Genomic DNA, 18,814 nt, shown 5'->3' with positions numbered 1-18,814 from the left:
AATATAAGTTACAATTTGTGTTCAATTTCCAAAGAAACTTGAATTTGCTCAACTAGTGTAAACCTGTGAAAAAATAGCTGAGCCATCTTTTTCCTCTTTTCTATGAATTTACCTGGAAATGTTCACAGCTTAGAAACTACAACCTGCTGGGGAAGAGGGTGGCGGGCCTCCCTGGGGAATTCCCCCAGGTCCCTTGAATAGCCTAGCCCCAGAGAGTCACGTGTCCTTAGGGAGTCCAGCATCTGGTGCCATCCCAGGGTGCGAGTGACACCGAACCCAGGCAGGGGCTTTTGTTGTTCAAACAAGCCCCTCGAAGCTTGCCGTAGAATCACTGGACTGGATTGGCTTTCCTTCTCTTGCCTCCCCGAGTCTTCGGTTTTAGAACAGAGACATTAGAATCAAAAGAAAAACAACATCAACAATTAAAAATCATCAAAACAATGGAAACCACAGAGTCTGTACGCGACAGCACTGTCCATGCTCTCCACAAGCGCTGGGCCACGGCATTCCCACGAAGCGTCCACGACAAAAGCAGCGAAGGCGTCACGGAGGAAGGTGCATCTGACCGCACGGGGGCAGCATCACTGTCAATATTGTTTGGCAACAAATATTTTTTTTTGTTAAAAAGAAAAACTGAAAGGGAACACAAGCAGCTCTACGATTCGTGGGGTGCCGAGCTCAGAACTGGCCGGCGCTGCTGGGGTCGCACTGCAGGAGGCGCACTATGGACGGGTCGCTCTTGGCCCCTCGGATGAACTCCTCCAGGGACAGCTTTCCTGCAAGGCAAGAGGACAGGTGAGCGTGGCTGGTGGCAACTGCATCGACTCACACTCTTCTCTGCCTCTCTGGGGCGTGGGTCTTGGTCACCTTTGCAAGCCAGCGCCCAGGTACAGCACCCGGCTTCCTGAGGGCCTGCTCTGTGCTGGAAGACCCACTGCTGGGTGGAGTGGGTGAGGGGGTGCTGGGTGGCCCATGGGTGACCCCTGCCCTGTGGTTCTTCCAGCTGCCCTTGTATCTGTGGAACGAATGTCCCCTGTGCATTTGAGATGAGGAACTGAACGCATCTGGGCCATTCCCTGGGCCCTCTCGGGTCACTCAGGCTACTTAGGGGCCTGCACAGCTAGCTGAGGGGAGCACCCCTTCTTTTGAACAGTCTGTGAGAATGACTACCCCTTCATCCAACGTGAGAAGAATCAAGAGAACAAAGGGGTATATGCATGAGGCAGGGGGGTTGAGACACTCTGCCCCTTACCAATCAGTACACTTTCCTCCTAACCTGACAGGCTGCAGGAGAGAGACTTGGCTGCCACTTTGAACCCCACACCTCCCCCATGTCCCTGTCCTTCCCATCTAAGTTGCTGTATGTATTGAATTTCCTTTCAGTAGAACCCTCTGTCATTTTGTTGGGGAGGGGTGTGGGGGGTGGAGAAAAAGCTTCTCCCCCCTTCCTGGAGCTTCCAGAAGAGCTTGTCCTGGGGAGGAGCTTCTGGGCATCTCTCTCAGCCCCTTCTTCCTCTTGACAGAGAGGCCCTGGAGACTACAGGACATGTCTGCTCCCCTCTGCTGAGCATTGCCACACACCCTTCCTCTTTCACGGAGTGAAACTCCATCCTCTGGCTTCAGTCACTGCTATTCTACTTCTCAGCTTACTCCTGACAGGAGGCTGTACCTACCAGTGCTCTCACCCCCACCCCAGAGACACCCAGTACGTGCTACGCTTAGCCAAGCTGCTCCAGCAGAACCTGTTGTTGTTTAACCAAATCCACTTTATCTTCATGAAGGAGAAGGGCAGCAATTAATTTTTCTACTTGCTTTGAGGCTGTGGAGCAGGCCCCTTTGCTCTCAGGCGCTGTGCCCCTGTGGCTAGAGCAGGCAACTTCCACAGGCTTCTCAGAGACGAAATGAGCCTCGGTTTGCACCCTTCCAGGTCTCTGAAATGTTGCCTCAGGGAACCAGACGCAGCTAGCAAAACCCTGCCTTCAACTCATACATCCGGGTCTCTCTGTTAACTCCCTGTGTGTTTCGGAGGAGTTGGCTCTCTGGCTAACTTGCCTGTGGCCCCGACTTTACTCTCCAAGCCAGGGGCCAGGGGTTAGAGGCAGAGCTTGTATCAAGAGAAATCTAATGGAACATGATTGATGTAAGGCCTTTATTCCAGGAGGGGGCGCCAAATTGGGTTTGGGGGTCCAGAAGCAAAGTGCCGAGCTGAAGCACTAAGTCTGGTTCGGCTAAGATTCCTCTCACTGTTCTTAGATGTGAACCCCCCCAACTCCCTTCCTGTACAGTTTCCACACAGCCCACGCCCGGTCTTTTTATACTCAAGGCCTTCCCTTAGGAGAGCCCAGGGCTGGTGCTGGGAACACTCACCCAGGCAGGGCTCACGGTCCACTGTAGTGGAGCCAAGAGAGAGCCTCATTTCTTGCCTATGATCAGCATGCAGTAGAGTTTTATCCTGTGGTGCCTTGATCTTCTCCCAGTCTCTCCCCCAGCTACGGAGGCAGGACACAGCCACCTGTGCTCCCCAGGAACACCAGCAAAACCCCCAGTTTAACATCATTGAGGTCATTCACTATTAAAATAATCCCTAGTTTGCTAGTCTTTGCAAAATGAGACATTTGCTGTAAAATGAGGTGCATGAAGGGAAATAGGATATAGCAGGATGTAAGGGTAACTTTGTGGAGGAAACAAAGCAAACAGATTGGCCTGCACCCTGCAAACCCAGATTCTCAGGCGGCCAGTCCCAGAGGGCATGGGATAGAGATAGAGGCTTGCTCCATGACAAAGGTTCCCGTCACTCTGGCCACCAGTGCCAGGCGGGCTACATGAGTGCATTAGTACGTCTCTACAAGAAGTGCTGGGGATGCCAGCAGAACAGGTGAGTCAGTAACAGCTGAGCTACAGGTGACTTGGACTTATTATGGGCCAGACTGCGCTTAGCACTTCAGACACAGTCTTATATCTAAATAGGGTTGCCTTTTGGCAAGTTAAATACAGGATGCCCAGTTGATTGTGAATTTCAAGTAACATTTTTCTTTTCTTATATGTCCTAAAGATTGCAAAGGGTATATGTTTTTACACAAAAGAATCATTTTTTGCATATCCAAAATTCAAAGTTTACTGGGCCTCCTGTATTCTCTCTGGCAGTCCAACATCTAAAATCCATTGTTCTGGAGTTTGCAATCCTTTTTGCTTTGGGTTGTCTAGTACTCCTTCGTCAGGTTTGAGTTGTGGGTGGCACTGTCAGGGTAGATATGGCCTACTGGCCACCTCGCTCCTCTCCGCCAATGACTAAGGGACCCTCTTGGCTCCAGGAGACCCAACAGCTTGGAGCATGTGCAGAAGACTTCAAAAAAATCCCCCCTGGGGAGGGAGGGGGAAAGTTTCCAGTACCCCTGGGGATGCAGAACAGGTGAGTTGATAACAACAGCAGAGCTACAGATGACTCAGGATTTTCTGATTACTGGCCTGTATGGATCCAGGATCCAGCGTCCTGGGAACCACTCTGTCCTCTGTCCTGCCCAGCAGGATGAGCCATTGTCACAAAAGGCCTTGCAGCTAGGCTCTTGCAGCTCATGGTTTGTCGTTGAGTGGCCTATCTCAGCCTGCACACCCCCAGTCCCTCCAGCAGCCCCCCACTCTGAGCAAAGCAAAGCAGCCACAGCCTCCTACCATCTCTATTGGTGTCCATCTGACGGAAGATCTTCTCTGTCCTTTTCTCCGGGGTTGACTCATCTTCAGGCATTTTCATGACAGAGGAAACCATCTTATAGATTGCCTGGGGACAGAAGCCACATGGCAGTAAGACAGGGACCGTTGTCTGGTTTGGTACACCATGGCCTTTTAATTAAGCTCCCCAAATATAGGGGTAAAAGGACTGTCCCCCATTCACATAGGGGGCTGGTCCTGTTCCTGCTGACATTTTGTTGTAGAAAACAGATGTACAATCACTGGAGGGAGGGACAGGTGAGAGAGCTGTGAGTATCTTCAAGGGTTACAACTTGACAACTGGCAGGAAGACCCACTGGACCTCTGTCTCTAGACCTCCTTATCTTAAACCTTAACATGTACATGAATCCCTCACGAATCTTTTGAAAACAAGGAATCTGCTTGTTGGGATAGTTTAGGGTCGAGGGAGTTGTCTGAGATTCTGTATTTCTACCAAGCTCTGGTGTGACACTAGTGCTGATGCTGCTGTTCTGAGGACCCCACTTCTAGGAGCAAGGGTGTAGATGATGATTCTCAGGCTAGAGAGACAGGTGGGTATCTACTGTGGATTCCTCCCGGACCCCTCAAGGAGAGAAGAGCCTGACCTTCAGGAAGGTGTGCTCTGAGCTTCTCACAGGCAGACATGACCAACCCATCCCCAAGCCTTTCCTCTGTGAGTATGGCAACTGTCTCATATCCTTCTCAGCAAGTACCTAGGAATCCCCAAAATGGAAACAACCTGCCTTCTGAGTTTTGGGTTGATTATGCATCTCAGGTTTGAGATAAACTGGGAACATCTGAAATCTGATGGCCAAAAGCAGGTTCTACTGAAAGGGTTTTGCAAGCAGTACTGAAATCAACTTCCTCACCACCTGTGAACTCCCTGAGGTATCCCGAGAGCACCTGAAAGTCCTCAGTTCCCAAATGTTTTATTTTGAGAAGAATAAAGTGAAGTCTTTGTTTTTAATCCCCAGACCATGACAGTGTGAATCAGATTCATTCGGGGAACTCTAATCCTGGGAAGGAGTTTTAGAAAAAGTAATTTCTGCCAGACGGTGGGCAGGAAAAATCTGACAACTTTTGGAGCTCCGGATGTGGTGGGATAGCTGGAAAGAGGAAAGAAAGGAAGACAGCTGAGGGGAAGTAACCTCCAAATGGGAAATGTGGGAGCAAAAATCAACACTAAAGGCTAAATTTATCTGCCTGACAGTCTTGTTTAGGACCAACCCCTCAAGTGCCTAATGAATTCTAGAGAAAAGGGGTAGATGTTCTAATCTCAGTAGATGAAATTGGAATAATGGACTCATCCTTTGGGCTGATCTCCCCCCTCCCACCCCTCCTACTCCCACACACAGACCTGTCAGATCAGGCTCTCTGAGTCCATCTGGAACCCACCCACAGCCCTGCTTCTACGCCAACTCCCTCTGGGAAGAAGGTCAAGCTCAGAGCATGGCCCTGTTTGGGACTGCGGCTGTCAGGAGGGTAAGCTCGGTCACAGTCAGCTTCCCCAAGAAATGCTCACTGAAACATGCTCTGAGGCGGGAGGCCAGTCACACTCTGACTTCTTCCTGAACCCCTACTTCTGTCCCCTCTATAGTCAGCAAGGTCTACACCTGCAAGTCTACACCTCCTTCTGTGCTGGAGTTGTAATGCCAATGAATCAAGCTGTAGGAGAAACCTGACTCCTCAGGGGAGTGAGAAGAGACCATGGAGATAGAGTCCTTGATGCAGATGGAGACACAGAGCCCCTGAGACTTCCCAGGGCCAGGTGAATGGTTAACAGTTGGAGGCTTTCCACACTAGTGATGTCCTGGGACTAGCGCCCTCTCCTGGGCGTTTCTTACTCCTACATGGACGCTTTTCTGTAGCTCTGGACCCAGTCAAAGGGGAATCAGTGGCACCAACCAATGAACACATATACACCCTGCACACAGATTTGAAATTACACAATCTAAATATTTTTTGAATTCATAAGTCAAGCGATCTTCAAACAAAAACAGTGACAGAGAATGTGGAATTCAGCACCCACTAGACTCATCCGTACAACCTCTACGAAGAAGCAAGAGATGCCATGTTTTTGGTGTAGCAGAGGTAGCATGGAGGGGCATTTATGGGCAATGGAAAGTTTACCCTTTGCTGGAAATCTAAAGGATGCTGGGTAAGTAATTACACACCTTCACTGTTCTTTGGGGATAGATAGGTTTTTCCATCCCTGAGTCTAGTCTGCTCTCTGTAAAACCCTTGCATTTGACAATTCCAGGTGCCACCTACTTTGTGTGTGCCACTGGCGACAGGTATAATGTCCGGGGATGTTGTGGGGCTGGTAGGCCTGAGGGCTCACCTAAGAGGTGCGCCTTTCCAGATGGCACTTTCATAGCACTCAGAGAAGAATTTTTTTTAAATGTGCATCAACTCAGAGATAAGAGCTCAGTGAATTAGTCACAAAGCCAAGTCTCTGACGTGGGTGGTACTAAACTAGTGAGGACAGAGCTGGGGTGACGAGTCCCAGAGGTTCTGACAGTGAATAAGTGTATGCAAAACCACATTTGGGGAATTGTGTCTCTATGCTCCCTTCCCATGGCAGTGACTACCATTGCTGATGGTAACAGAACTTCAATATCTAGGATTCCACAGCTCAGAGAGAGAAAAGACGTAACCCCAGACAGCAATCTGAAACAAATCATGCCTTATATTAGCTCCAGCTTTCCCCCCCAAATTTAATGGGATTAAACCATGAAGAGGCTGGGCTACTTTATTTTTAGCCATGTCAATGAGAGGCCCAGCAGGAACATCCTGTTTTTAATTAAACTGCAAGAGTCCTACTCTCATCTCTGGGTGAATGCAGATCTATGGGACACCCAGGAGCCCGCTCTGCCTCTGGCCTTACAGGGCCCGATCTGGGGCCCGGAGTCTGACCAGCTTCCACATGGCCTGTATCTTTTCTCTTCCCTTGGAATGAACCACCTCTCACAATGTTGAACATGAAGGACTCAAATCTGAACCAATAAAGAATGTGGGCTGAACTGAGGGTGGGCTTAATTCCTAGAGTTAAATCTCACTCTTCTTCCTGAAAGAAACAGGCTGACTCTTTTATCAGAAGACACAGGGTCTTCGAACAGGAGATGCAGGGCCTCAAAACGACCAACTAAAGGGCAAAAGAAGTTAATCAGAAGTGTTGTGAACAGCACGCTGCTTTGGAGGGTATTCCATGCCAGGAAAGAAGGGTGGAGAGAGACCATGAGAACCTTTCTTGGAAACACTTTTAAAATAGGATCAATATTGACGTATCTGCAACGGCATTAAGCACCTTCTGGTTTACAGCTAGACGAATCCATTAAATCAGTGACTTTTGTAATGTTCTGCTCAAGTGCCCTAGGCCCTTTCACAGAGGGGGAGGTTGAGCTGGGAGTAAGGGCACAAACCCTTGTTCAGCTAAAGCAGCCCTGTTCTTTTATTAGGCTTTATGTAAGATTTTATTTGAATGAAAGAAATTTATCATGGCTTCCCCGCCCCCCCCATATCTTTTTTAAAAAACAGACCATAAGTAGCCCTACTTTTCATCCTATAATCCAATCAAAGACACTTCGGCACCTCTCCACCCACCTTAGGCAGGCAGTCACCTGTTAAATCTGTCTCCTTAATATTTTCCTAAATCTTTCATTCCTGCCCATTCCCCTTGCTACCACCTCATTGCAACTCCACAGTGGTACCTGTCATTTTCAGATAAGGGCAGTTAATACATTTTTTTAGTAATGGTGCTATGTAGAGGCCACTTTAAATAACCTCTTCCAAAGAATCCATTGTCTCTTCAAAATAGACATTCTGGAGCTGCTATGGTTTAGGGCTTCCACATATTGCGGGTGGGGAGGGGAAAGGGAGCAACGATGAGTTTGCTTTTGGAATTGTGAGGCACCAGCGCAACATCTTAGTGGAAATATCCATAAACAGTTGGACACAGCAGAGGTGAAGATCTGAAAGAAGTCTGTTTCTCCATCCATACAACAGGGCTGAGGTTGTGCAGATTAAATGAGATAATGCACATTGTAGGGTAAGGAAAAATATCAGGCTTTTCTGCCCTCCTGCCATCAGGATAGATGAAGGAAACTGTGATCCTGAATGCATGCCTGATGGCGGGCACCTGAAGTGGGTACACCTGCGCTAAGACTGCTTTTTAAGGGCGGCGTCATAGGGACGCTAATAGAAGCCAAAAGAGAAGCCGAGAAAAGAAGTAGCAGAAGCCTAGAGAGAAGCAGAGAATGCCGGAGAGCCCAGATAGAGTGAAGACTTGCTGGGGGCTGGGAGGCCTGCCAGCCTCCCGGCCCCCCAGCACCCCTGCCTGCCGTATGCCTGGTGAATCCCAATAAAAGACCTGCTAAAGCCACTGAGGACTCTGACTCCTCCTTTACCCGGTCTGCATGGGATCAGAAAGCCTGCACTGTGTCTGTTCCTGACACTTTACACACATATACTAGGTTGACAAGTGTCCTGCAAACATTCCTGTCCACCCAGAACCTGTGGATGTGACCTGCCTTGGACACAGGGGCTTTGCAGATATAATCAAGCTAAAAATGAGAACATACTGGGTCAGGGCAGGCCCTAATCCAGTGCCTGGTGGTCTTATAAGAAGGAAATTAGACACAGGCACATGGAGAGAAGCTCAGGTGATGATGGAGGCAGAGCCAGGCTCTGCAGCTGCCCGGGATATGCTGGGCTTCCCCCTCAGCCTCTAGAAGGGACCAACCTTGTGCACACTTGGGTTTTGAACTTCCTGGCCTCTAGAGTGAGGACAGATTAAAATTCTGTTATTGTAAGTCACCCAGTTTCTGATTATTTGTTACTACAGCCCTAAGAAATGATTTCAGCTTGAAAGCACTGACCACGATGCCTCGCCCCCAACAAGCACTGAGAAGGTGAGATCTCCTGGAGGAGATGAAAGGACAACTGGGCCGTGTCTGGAATCTCCATGTTTATGGAGCAGGAGGAGGAAGAGGAGCCCACAAAGGGGACTGGAAGGTGCAGCCAGAGAAGGGTGTCCACTGGGTAGCAGGCACTCGCTGGTGTCACCAGATGGCATATTTGATGCTAAGCATTTACACAAACTCTTAAACTAGAGAGCAGCTTGCCAGAGTAAGAGTAATCCTCTAATAAGAAAGGGATAAACCCAACACAACTGATACGAAAACACTGAGCTTAGAGCTTAGAGAATGCCACTAGCCTAAGCAACTGTTTTCAAGAGTTTTCTCTAGGAAAGTAATCTAAGTTGCATTCCACAGTAACATCTGTGGTCCACACTCATAATTGAGAATTATGGCAAGAGGAAGAGAATTAGGCAAGAGTTTGGAGCAGAATTCCCAGGGGCCATATCAAGATGCACTAGAAGCTCTTACTGCTACTTTTTTTTTCTTTTTTCAGAAATAGAAGAGCACAGTGTTGCAGGTCTCCAAGGAATAAATTAAATGTGACAGTGTCTATGAAACCAGTTTACAAAGTGTCTATGGAAGAAAAAAATGCAAATGCCACTCAGCAAGTGGTTCTAAAAAAAGTGGAAGGCAGCCTCCCTGGCTCTTATTTTGATCCCAGTGGCACCAAGAGCCACAAACTGGTTGACTGAATTGGTCACAATCGGTGCTCTTGCAACCAGGCGACATTACCTGTTTTCTTGGTTTTTATGGGGTTAAATCTTTGACTTTTACCTCCATTGCTACTCATTCGCTTGCTGTGCAGATACGTATGCTTTAAATATCACATGAGCAAATAAAAAAAAAATAGACTTTTTCCATATTGCTAAGAGAAACAAAAATAGAATCTCTACTGGACTTACCCATACACCCCCAACATCATTTTTTTCAGGTTTCATTCACTTTAAAGGCATGAGAATGCAGACTAAGGGTGTTCTGAAGGGTGACCTTCACCAAAGCTGCCAATTAACCCAGAATCACAACTAAGATGGTGAGTCTGATTCTGAGCAGCTGTTAGTTGAACAGCAAGTACTTTGGAAGCAATTTTTTTTTTTTTTGGAAGCAATATTTTAACTTTCAAGCAATGACTAATTAGAAATGCTTCCAACCTGGTCTTTACGTAAGCTCCCTGAGGACGGCTAGGGAAGCATTATTTCAGTCTAAGCATTCCTTTTGGAAAGTCTGCAAGTTGAACTTGACAGCAAATCCCAACAGGCCACCTCCATATAATCCCGATGCCGGAAGTGGACTCAGGTCCACAGCTCAGGTGAGGGAATTCCTGGTGTCAACCAGCTTCTGTCCTGGAGAGGTGATCTTTCTTTTCTCTCAGATATGTGAGCAGCAGAGAAGCCCTGAAGCTTGAACTAATTTTCTGGGGCGGGCCTTTGGTAAGAAAGAGCAGCTGAAGATCAGGAACTCCTTTGGTCGCACATCCAAGCATCTCTTCTGTGAGTTCCACCACTGGGGGTGTAGGTGGGTTACTCCCTTTTCTTTATGAACATAAATTTTACAACTAGATAAATTCACCTAAAACTTAATGGAAAGTCCTACCTGTTATGTTATTCTTTGGTTGGGAAATGACTTCTCTTTATTTAGCAGAGAAACTTCCTGTCTGAGCTCTGGAAACTTCAATAGAATAATAGCAGCCAACTTTACTGCATGATAGATACCCCATGAAAGGCACTGTTCTAGGCGCTCTACTTGTAATAATTGTTTAGCCCTCATGAGCACTCATTAGCTCTAGCTCATAAACCACAAAAGTATTCCCCCCCCCCCCCCCCCCGGACACGTAGCTACTAAGTGGCAGAATCAAGCCTAAAACCCAGGCACTGTGCACTCGGGTCTACCTGCTTCACTTTGTAAGAACACACAGCTGTGTTTAATAAAGGGAAGATGAGTTGGGGGAATAGCAAATTGTGTCAGAAAGTGAGGCACAAGAAGGGAAAGGGTGATTGAAAAGGAGAAATCAAGGTAATATTGACTTGCTTTGTCCAAGACCCCTCTCTGACTTCCCTTGGCTCCTGCTTCCTCTTTGCTCTGGATAAAGGTGATCAAATTTCGTCCAAGCCTGTGATTTTTCATTCAATGATAAGATGATACCATGCATCCTATATACACCCAGCCAACAAGGATCCTGTAGTTAAAGACTTATTCTTTCCAAGGTCCTATTTGATTTTTGAGAAGAGAAGCAAGGCTGGTTTAACTCCACTTTCTTTCTATATTCTTTGCCTGGAAATGCTGCAGTCTTGTGGTGTTCCCTCACCACAAGATCCCAGAGAACACTCATTCAGGGCCCAATAAACAATGCCACTTACTTGCTCACTCAAATCCTTCCTTAGACACAACCTGAGTTATGACGACCAGTATGGGGTGTGCGTGTGTGTGTATGTGTGTGTGTGAGAGAGTGTGTGTTCTCAAACCTGCTTCCAACTAGGCTGAGGGACAAGGGACTGTGCAGGGTGGGAGGGATTCCCCTTCCTCTCTCTACCCTCACCCCAGGAGAGGATCAGCACCTGGGAAATCAGTTATGATTTGGTTTTAGACTTGTGAGGGAAGGTTATGATGTGATGATAAAAGATTAGGCCTAAATCATGTTCCTAAATTTGTCACTTAAATAAAAAACAAATACATGAATGTGAAAATGTTCAAGTCTCTAAAAATAAATCTGCATATGGTGTTCTTTGTTCATCCAGATGTTGATATAGCACAATATTATTTTTTTAAGAAAGGAACCTGACTGCATTTGGCATGTGTGGTAGACTGAATAGTGGCTCCCCAGAGATGTGCATGTCCTAACCTCTGGAAACTATGAATAAGTCACCTTACCCAGTAATGGTGTAACAGGGTGGTCCCCAGGAAAGGGGGAGGTTCCCTGCCCCACCCAAGGGAGGGTGGAGCTGAGCAGGAAGAAGAGAAGCTGAAGAAGAGACTGAGGAAGGAAGGAGCAGGATGGAGCCAGAAGGAGACCTGGAGGAGGCGCATGGAGCCTAGAGACACGTAAAGAAACTGTGCTTGTCTTTTGGTCGTGGACTGGGTGACACAGATGTGGGTGAGACCCGTGGGGAGGTGACAATGGCAGCTTTTATCTTGATGTTGATTTTGCTCTTTTCCTTCCGGGCTTGTCCGGTTGTTTGTGACCCTTTTCTGTGGGTCCCCACTGGAAGATGCTTTAGACTTGTAGCAGGCTTTGGGGCCTTGTTCTGGGCCGATCCCATATGGATGGAGTTTTACCCACGAGGGGACGGGTAACTTTGGGTGCTTCATTTAGAAACTAGACTCTTTGCCTTACCTGTATTGTTTCCTAGTTTTATTAAAGTTCCTTCCCATTAAAGTCTCATGTGTTTTGTGTTGATGCGGCGGATGGCAGAACCCATTTAGAATAGGCAGGTTTGCGGGGTTTGGGCTGCCCCTCTCCCTGTCCTATAACAATGGGACTTTAAAAATGTGGTTTAGTCAAGGATCTTGCTATGGGGAGGGGAGGGTTTGACTTGGATTATTCCAGTGTAGTCACAAGGGTCTTTATGAAGGGAAGAGAGAGGCAGAGCGAAATACCCAAAGGTATACATAGCTCAAGAAGGACTTGATTCACTGTTGCTGGCTTTGAAGATAGATAAAAAGGGTCACAAGCCAAGGAATGTTTTAGAAGATGGGAAAATCAAGGAGCAGAGTTTTTCCCCTAAAATCTCCAAGGATGAATACCTGTAGACACTTTGATTTCAATCCAGCAAAACTGATATCAGATCTCTGACCTCCAGAATTTTCAGCAATGAAGTTTATGGCAATTTGTTACAGCAGCAAGAGCAAACTAATAGGTGTATTTCAGTCTTACACAGAACCCACAATAAGAGTCCTTCCTACTGATATTAAGAAATACAAACAGAATTCACCTGTCACCACAGACCATACTCTGTGGATACCAAAACGAAACCACAAGAAGCAACATCAAGGAAGAAAAACTAGAAAGTTTATGGAATTCTATTCATTGTCAAGGGTAATTACAAACTTGCTTGGGTCCCAGTTTTGACCCTGACTACTTATTAATGTTTGCAGGTCACACCATGAATTTGCAGTTTTCATTAAATTGCTTGAATTTCTAGTCTTGGATGGAAACAAGTTCTGTCAAGAATTAATGTGTTGACACTTGTAATCAAGTTGTAGGCTGTCCTTACTTAACTAACAGACTCTAAACTTGGGTATGGTTCTGCTGACCCACAGCCTGCCTTCATTTCCTCGCCTTCTAACAGGCACAGAGCAGAAAGCTACGGGACAGTGGCCCCTTTGAAGCGGCAGTGACGCCTCTGAGGCAGAAGCAGCATCCGCTGTGTGTAATCTACTAAACAGCACCAAACCAAGAACAGAGGCTCCCACAAAGCACACAGCTTCTTGGGACACTTGGGACAGACCTGGAACATGAACTTTTAAAGGAGGAAGAGGGAAGGGAACAGAATGGGAAATTCAGTCAGTTCCTACAGCAAATTCCAATTCATTCCCAATTTTTAAAAACCGGGGTTTAGCATTAGAATGGGACAGCATACGGCAAACTTCAGTTTGCGGAGTAGCAGAATAGAATGGCACAGCCCTTAACATGAAAATGGCTCTAAATTTAACTTAATCTCATTGGTGATTTGGAAGTTGCCTCAGGCTAGTGCAGTATTTTCTGTCCGGGTCATGAATATTCACCATTAGGACCTGGCACCGTAGAGAAAAAATTTGGGAGATCTGAACCTTCCATTTGCTGGCTTCTTGAAAATCTGGCATATAGAGACTTTCATTAGGGAATCTTTGTCCTTCCAAGTAAGACCAGAAGGTTTCTGTGGGCCTGTTAGTGGACTGAGATATTTTACAGAGAAGAAAATGCCTTGTTAAGTTAAAAGATTCTTCATTTTTATGAACCATTTTTACATTTGGAACTGAACATGAGTAAGTCAGCCAAGGCTCAGCCAGGGCTTCCAAGTAGCACCTTCTGCACCCTGCAATTTTCTCACTCGCTTTTGCAAACTGGATACAATAGCACAGGGTGTCGATTTTCCTCCCTAGACTATTTATTCCCTAGTAGATGCTAAACCACAGGTATGGGATGAATCTGTGAATGGTCCTTACTCTCCATAAGCCTGTGTGATCTGGACAGTTTTTCCCCACTGATGGGCTACATCTCCATCAATATTGTGACCAAAACTTGATGAGAGGCAGCTGGGAGAACCCTGCTAACAGGGGATCACATGGTGGCTGATGGAGAATTACTTTTCCCCTTCGATCTCAATCAGGAAGCAATTCTCTCCAAAAGGAAAATGTTCTCATCTCTTTCACTGCAGTGAGACAGAGCGAGGACTGGAGTACATCTCTCCCACAGAAAAAGGAGAGCCAAAATAAGGCTAATGAAAATGAATTCATCTTAAATTTAAATTTTTGCTTAATTAGCAAAGATTAAGAAAAATTGGACAGTGTAATGAGATGGGGCAGCCTTCACTCACTTGGGGTTTCATCTGGGAAATAATTTGGCAGCGGGCATCAAGAGCTTTAGAAATGCTCATTCCCTTTGGCCCAGTGATTGCACTTCTGGGAATCCATTCTAAGAGAATAATCCTAAATATAGAAAAAACTTCATGCATAGGAATTATTTGTTATTTTACTCTTAAAAGTCACAAAGTTTGTATAATAATGAAAACTGGAACTAACCAACATATCCAACAATATGGATAAAATAAGTATACATTATAATATAGTACGTGACTATAATGCAGCCATTAAGGTACTTCAGTGAAAGTTTTTATAAGAAATGCTTGTGTTATTATGTGAAGTGAAAATGGCAAGACACAAAATCTTCATAGATATTATGAAATCAATCAACTATTTTTAACAGCATGGAAATAGAACCAGGAGGATATATTGGAAAATTACTAGCAGTGATTCTCTTTGTGGACAGGGTATGATTATGGAGAATTTTTCTCTTTCTCTTTATACTTTGCTATGCTGCCCAAATTTTTACAATAGACATTATAATTTTCATACATTTATCTTCAGGGGAGGGGAGAAATCCTCTATTTTTGTTTACAATTTATATCTGTGATGGACGAATTTCATGCAGCTTACTCAGATGGTTACTTTTCTGGGTGAAGGAAAAGCCAGTGATAGTTTCACCTGGAAAAAGTAGTTGGCAGATGTTGGAGTTTCCTGCACTGGAGGGTCGCCTGGATTCCTGCTCCTGTACCCCTGCCATGTGTAGCTGTCACTCTAACTGCCCATGTGGGTCCAGTCCCCCTGTCCACAAGCAGAGCCAGACCTCAGCTCAAGGGCTTGATGACAGTTCAGCCTTGGGGACACTTTCGGGCTCAGTATGTGGAAATAGGATTCCCGCGGTTCCTTGAAAGCAAATGCTGCTACACCTCCACCTCATCCTGACTCCTTGTCTCCTGTTGTGACACACACCCCCACATACCCTTCCTGCACCCCCCAAAATCCCTCAGGGACAGCACTGAACCCAGATGACCTAGGATGAGTTTCTTAGATGAGCACCTCATGAAGACAATGTCTACTCTCTCGTGCCTGCTGTCTGCTTCCAGATACTTCTCTCTTGTGCTCTACTCACCTGCCAAGACTGTGAGTGACCCCTCCTGGTTCTGCCTGCCCAGCTAATCCTTCATGGTGCTTCAGCTGATGCTCTTCTCATCCTCTCTTGAGCCTTGCCTTGTCTCCTCTGGGTTCCACTCACTGGCTAACAAGCTGTCATTGCAGTGATGATAGATCCTTATGCCCCTTCCATGATGCCCCAAAGTTTTGCTAGAGTCTCACAAAGAAGATGTGGCCAACATTAGGGCTCCTCCTGTTCTTTGCAGGAAATTTATTCTGGGTGAATGACTTGGGGAACTAAATGGGGTGCCTCTTATTAAAATGATGGAGGCCTTGATTCTACAGTGTTTGTATCTTTGATGAGATAGAACCTAGAACAGAGAGTCTAATAAACTTGTACATTAACTCTGGTGATGATGATGAGCTCTTCTATAGGGCTGGGATTTTGCTCAGTGTTGAACATGAAGAATAAGTCTAATCTTAAGATAACCCCATCACGTGGTTTGGTACCACTGGTAGTTCCATTTTACAGATGAAGAACACTGAGGCTCACTTAGGTACCCTTGGTTAAAGTCACAGAGGTAGTGACTGGAAGAGGCAGGATTTGAACCCAGGTCAGAGTTTTATCATTAAACATCATGCTTCAGGGGATATAACTGCCAAGGCTCCAGGTCCAGGCAGATCACAGCAATGAGCGTATGGGGTGGCTACGGTGAATACGACCAACTGAAGCATGTGTGCCCATTGTAGGGTGAGTGTCACCCCAACACCCGGTGACTTATTTCAGGAAAGAATGTGGGCCGGAGCTCCTGAGTTTTCAAGAGAAGCCAACCAATCTCCAATCTTCCTGTTTTATACTATGGGCTCATCATTTTCAAGGACATGGGGGAGAAATAATCGATGTCCAGGTGGGCCACCAGCTTGCAACCTCTTCAATGTGCTATATTATTATATGGGATACATCCCAATTTTTTTTTTTTTTGTGTTGCAATCTTGGCTTTTCTTTTCTTTTTTAATTTTATTTTTATATTCCCCATACAATTGCAACCCCCTAATTTTGACTCCAATCCCTCCTTTCCCCGCCCCTCCCCCCCAAAGTGTGTCTCTGGTTCATAGTTGTTTGTTGATTTTGATTTTTTTCTTTCTTATAGTTATTCACTTCCCAATTCTTACTGTGACTCATGCTTTTCTTTTTTTAAAGGGTGAACGCTACATACCTGCACAATTTCTAGCATCTCTGCCTTGCTGATGTAGCCATTTCCATCCAGGTCATACATGCTGAAGGCCCACTTCAGCTTCTGCTCCAGCTTCCCCCTTGAAGTGACACTCAGGGCGATGATGAATTCTCTAAAGTCTATTGTCCCATCTCCATTGGCATCGAAGGTGCGGAAGACATGCTCTGCAAATTTGGAAGCATCCCCATAAGGGAAAAAGTTCCCGTAAATTTTCTTAAACTCTTCCATTGACAAATGTCCACTGGGGCAGTCTCTCAAGAAGCCTTTATACCATTCCTGGATCTCATGCTCTGTAAAGTCTGTGCTTTCCAGCAAGTCTTGCATGACCTCCGGGCGCAGCTTGCTATTCTGTTTCCCCATTCTGGCAGCAAGAATTTAGCTACAGATAGAAAAGAAGATAGACAATTTAAATTAATTAATTAATATTTTCATGGAGATAACATGGTTTGCAACACTATATGTGGTTTAGGACTACAGGTTCACACCGCAGATGTATGTTACCATACCACCACCCAAGGACCCTTAGTCCTTTACCACAAACTATTGGGCCCTGTTTCCTTTTGCTCTCACCCTCACCCTCTACATAAAATTTTTAGACCTATTCTCTGGGGACACCATTTATAAATTGCAATTGTTCCTTTGGGAAAAAAGGAAGAAGCTCTCTTCTAGTTCAGTAATTGTCCGGGTTTACAGCAATAGCGATCAGCCAGAAAAATGACAGGCAGAAGACGTAGAGCAGAAGTACCACCGACCAGAAAACAGATGTTTCTTATACTGAACTAACCTGAAAACAGAAGATTCAAAATGAGAGAGAAAAAAAATGAATTCTTTAATTCTGCCTTACCTATTTGCAAGAGCTTGGATTTAAGGAGACTGAGCTGCTGACACCCAATCCTAGTATGAACAGGAAAGGGCCTCCTTGGTGGCACAAGGGGTTAAGATGCAACCTATGAAGCTTTCCCAGCCACTGAAGCATGAGTTCAATCCCCAGCCAGGGAACTACCCACATGGCACAGCAAACCTTTCCTGTCTCGCCCACTGCTCCCCTCAGCAGTGTGTTTTAGTCAATCTGCCTGTTCTGTCTCTGGTGAATCCTCTCACAGCCCCCCCACACCTCTGGCCTGTACCCCAGTTCTTGTATGCATAAATAAATAAATCTTTTTTAAAAAAAAGAATTAAAGGAGAGAAAGAGGAAGTAAGAGATCAAAAGAGATGATTTAGCATGTTTTATGGCCAGAATATTTCAAGCAAAGTGCTGTCTGGGTACCTTATATATATAAGTATAGACAAGAGTTAGGAAAACAGAAATTTGATGTCATTACATGCTACCAAGCTAAGTCAGTTATTTAAGTTCCCAAAGTGAAGTCACTGACAACAGTGGGTTTATATGATAAAGACAATGCATTTTAAAGTTATTTTATGTCTTACAATTATTTATTATGAAATAGGACAAACTTTCCTTTTTAAAATATAATTTACTTCATATTTTCTTAGCATAACAGTAGCACACATCTATAGTAAATGGCAAAACAACACAGTGAGGCAAAAGAAAAAAGTCAACATCTTTTCAAATCTTAACATGTGGCAATATTAACCACTGCTAGTATTTTGATATATGTCCTTCCAAATTTCTTGCATGCATATTTATCTAAATATGCTAATAATCTATTTTAAAATATTTACATTAAAAATAACATATACTCTTTTGTTACTTATTTTAAAACTTAATACATTGTGGGGAACAAAGGCAACTTTTACCAGATGAAGACATACTTGCAATTAACCTTTTCCCATTCATACAGCCATTCAATATTCATCAATAGCCATACATCAGACATGTTTCTGGCACTGAAGATGCAAAGAGTAAGGTTTGGCCCTTTTTCTTAATGAGTTGAGAACCCACAGGGGTGGTTGTGGCAGTGAGGGGATAATACAATAAGAGTAGGGCTAGATCTGTTATCATAAGAGTACACAGAAAGACATCCAAGTCAAATGGGAGCATGGAGGTTATCAGGGAAGCCTTCCTGGAGAGGTGGTATCTGACCTTAATTCCTATTTCCAAAGTTTTATGATTTACATATGATGAAGAGAAACACCTCATAAAGGGATTCTGCACTTATATTTTGTATTTTTCCTATATTAGAAAAAAATTCTTAGGCTTGGAAAATGATAGAATATAAGAGATACCACATCTCCATTTAAATCATGTTTTCTAATTTCCTCTGAGGTTTCACATTTTGTAGTGTGTGTTTGTTTCTGTTTGTCTCCCTCCTACTACATGGTCAGCCCTTTGGCACAGAGATACCATTGTGGTTACTTTGTCTTTCTAGATCTAGATAGACAAATAAC

At 45.1% G+C, this 18,814-nt stretch overlaps 1 protein-coding gene across 1 annotated transcript; it reads right to left on the bottom strand.

Moving 5' to 3' along the window:
• Window positions 1-678: 678 nt before the first annotated feature.
• Window positions 679-16,825, bottom strand: NCALD (neurocalcin delta; the record flags this gene model as incomplete). Its single annotated transcript, XM_084229463.1, has 3 exons — window positions 679-776; window positions 3,670-3,775; window positions 16,448-16,825. The coding sequence occupies 3 exons, from the start codon at window positions 16,823-16,825 to the stop codon at window positions 679-681; spliced, it is 582 nt and encodes a 193-aa protein (XP_084085589.1).
• Window positions 16,826-18,814: the final 1,989 nt, after the last annotated feature.

This window comes from Talpa europaea (assembly GCF_964194135.1).
Source record: "Talpa europaea genome assembly, chromosome: 3".
Classification (NCBI taxonomy): domain Eukaryota; kingdom Metazoa; phylum Chordata; class Mammalia; order Eulipotyphla; family Talpidae; genus Talpa; species Talpa europaea.
Note: the sequence above shows the minus strand (reverse complement) of the source record. Positions and strands in the feature narration are given on the sequence as shown.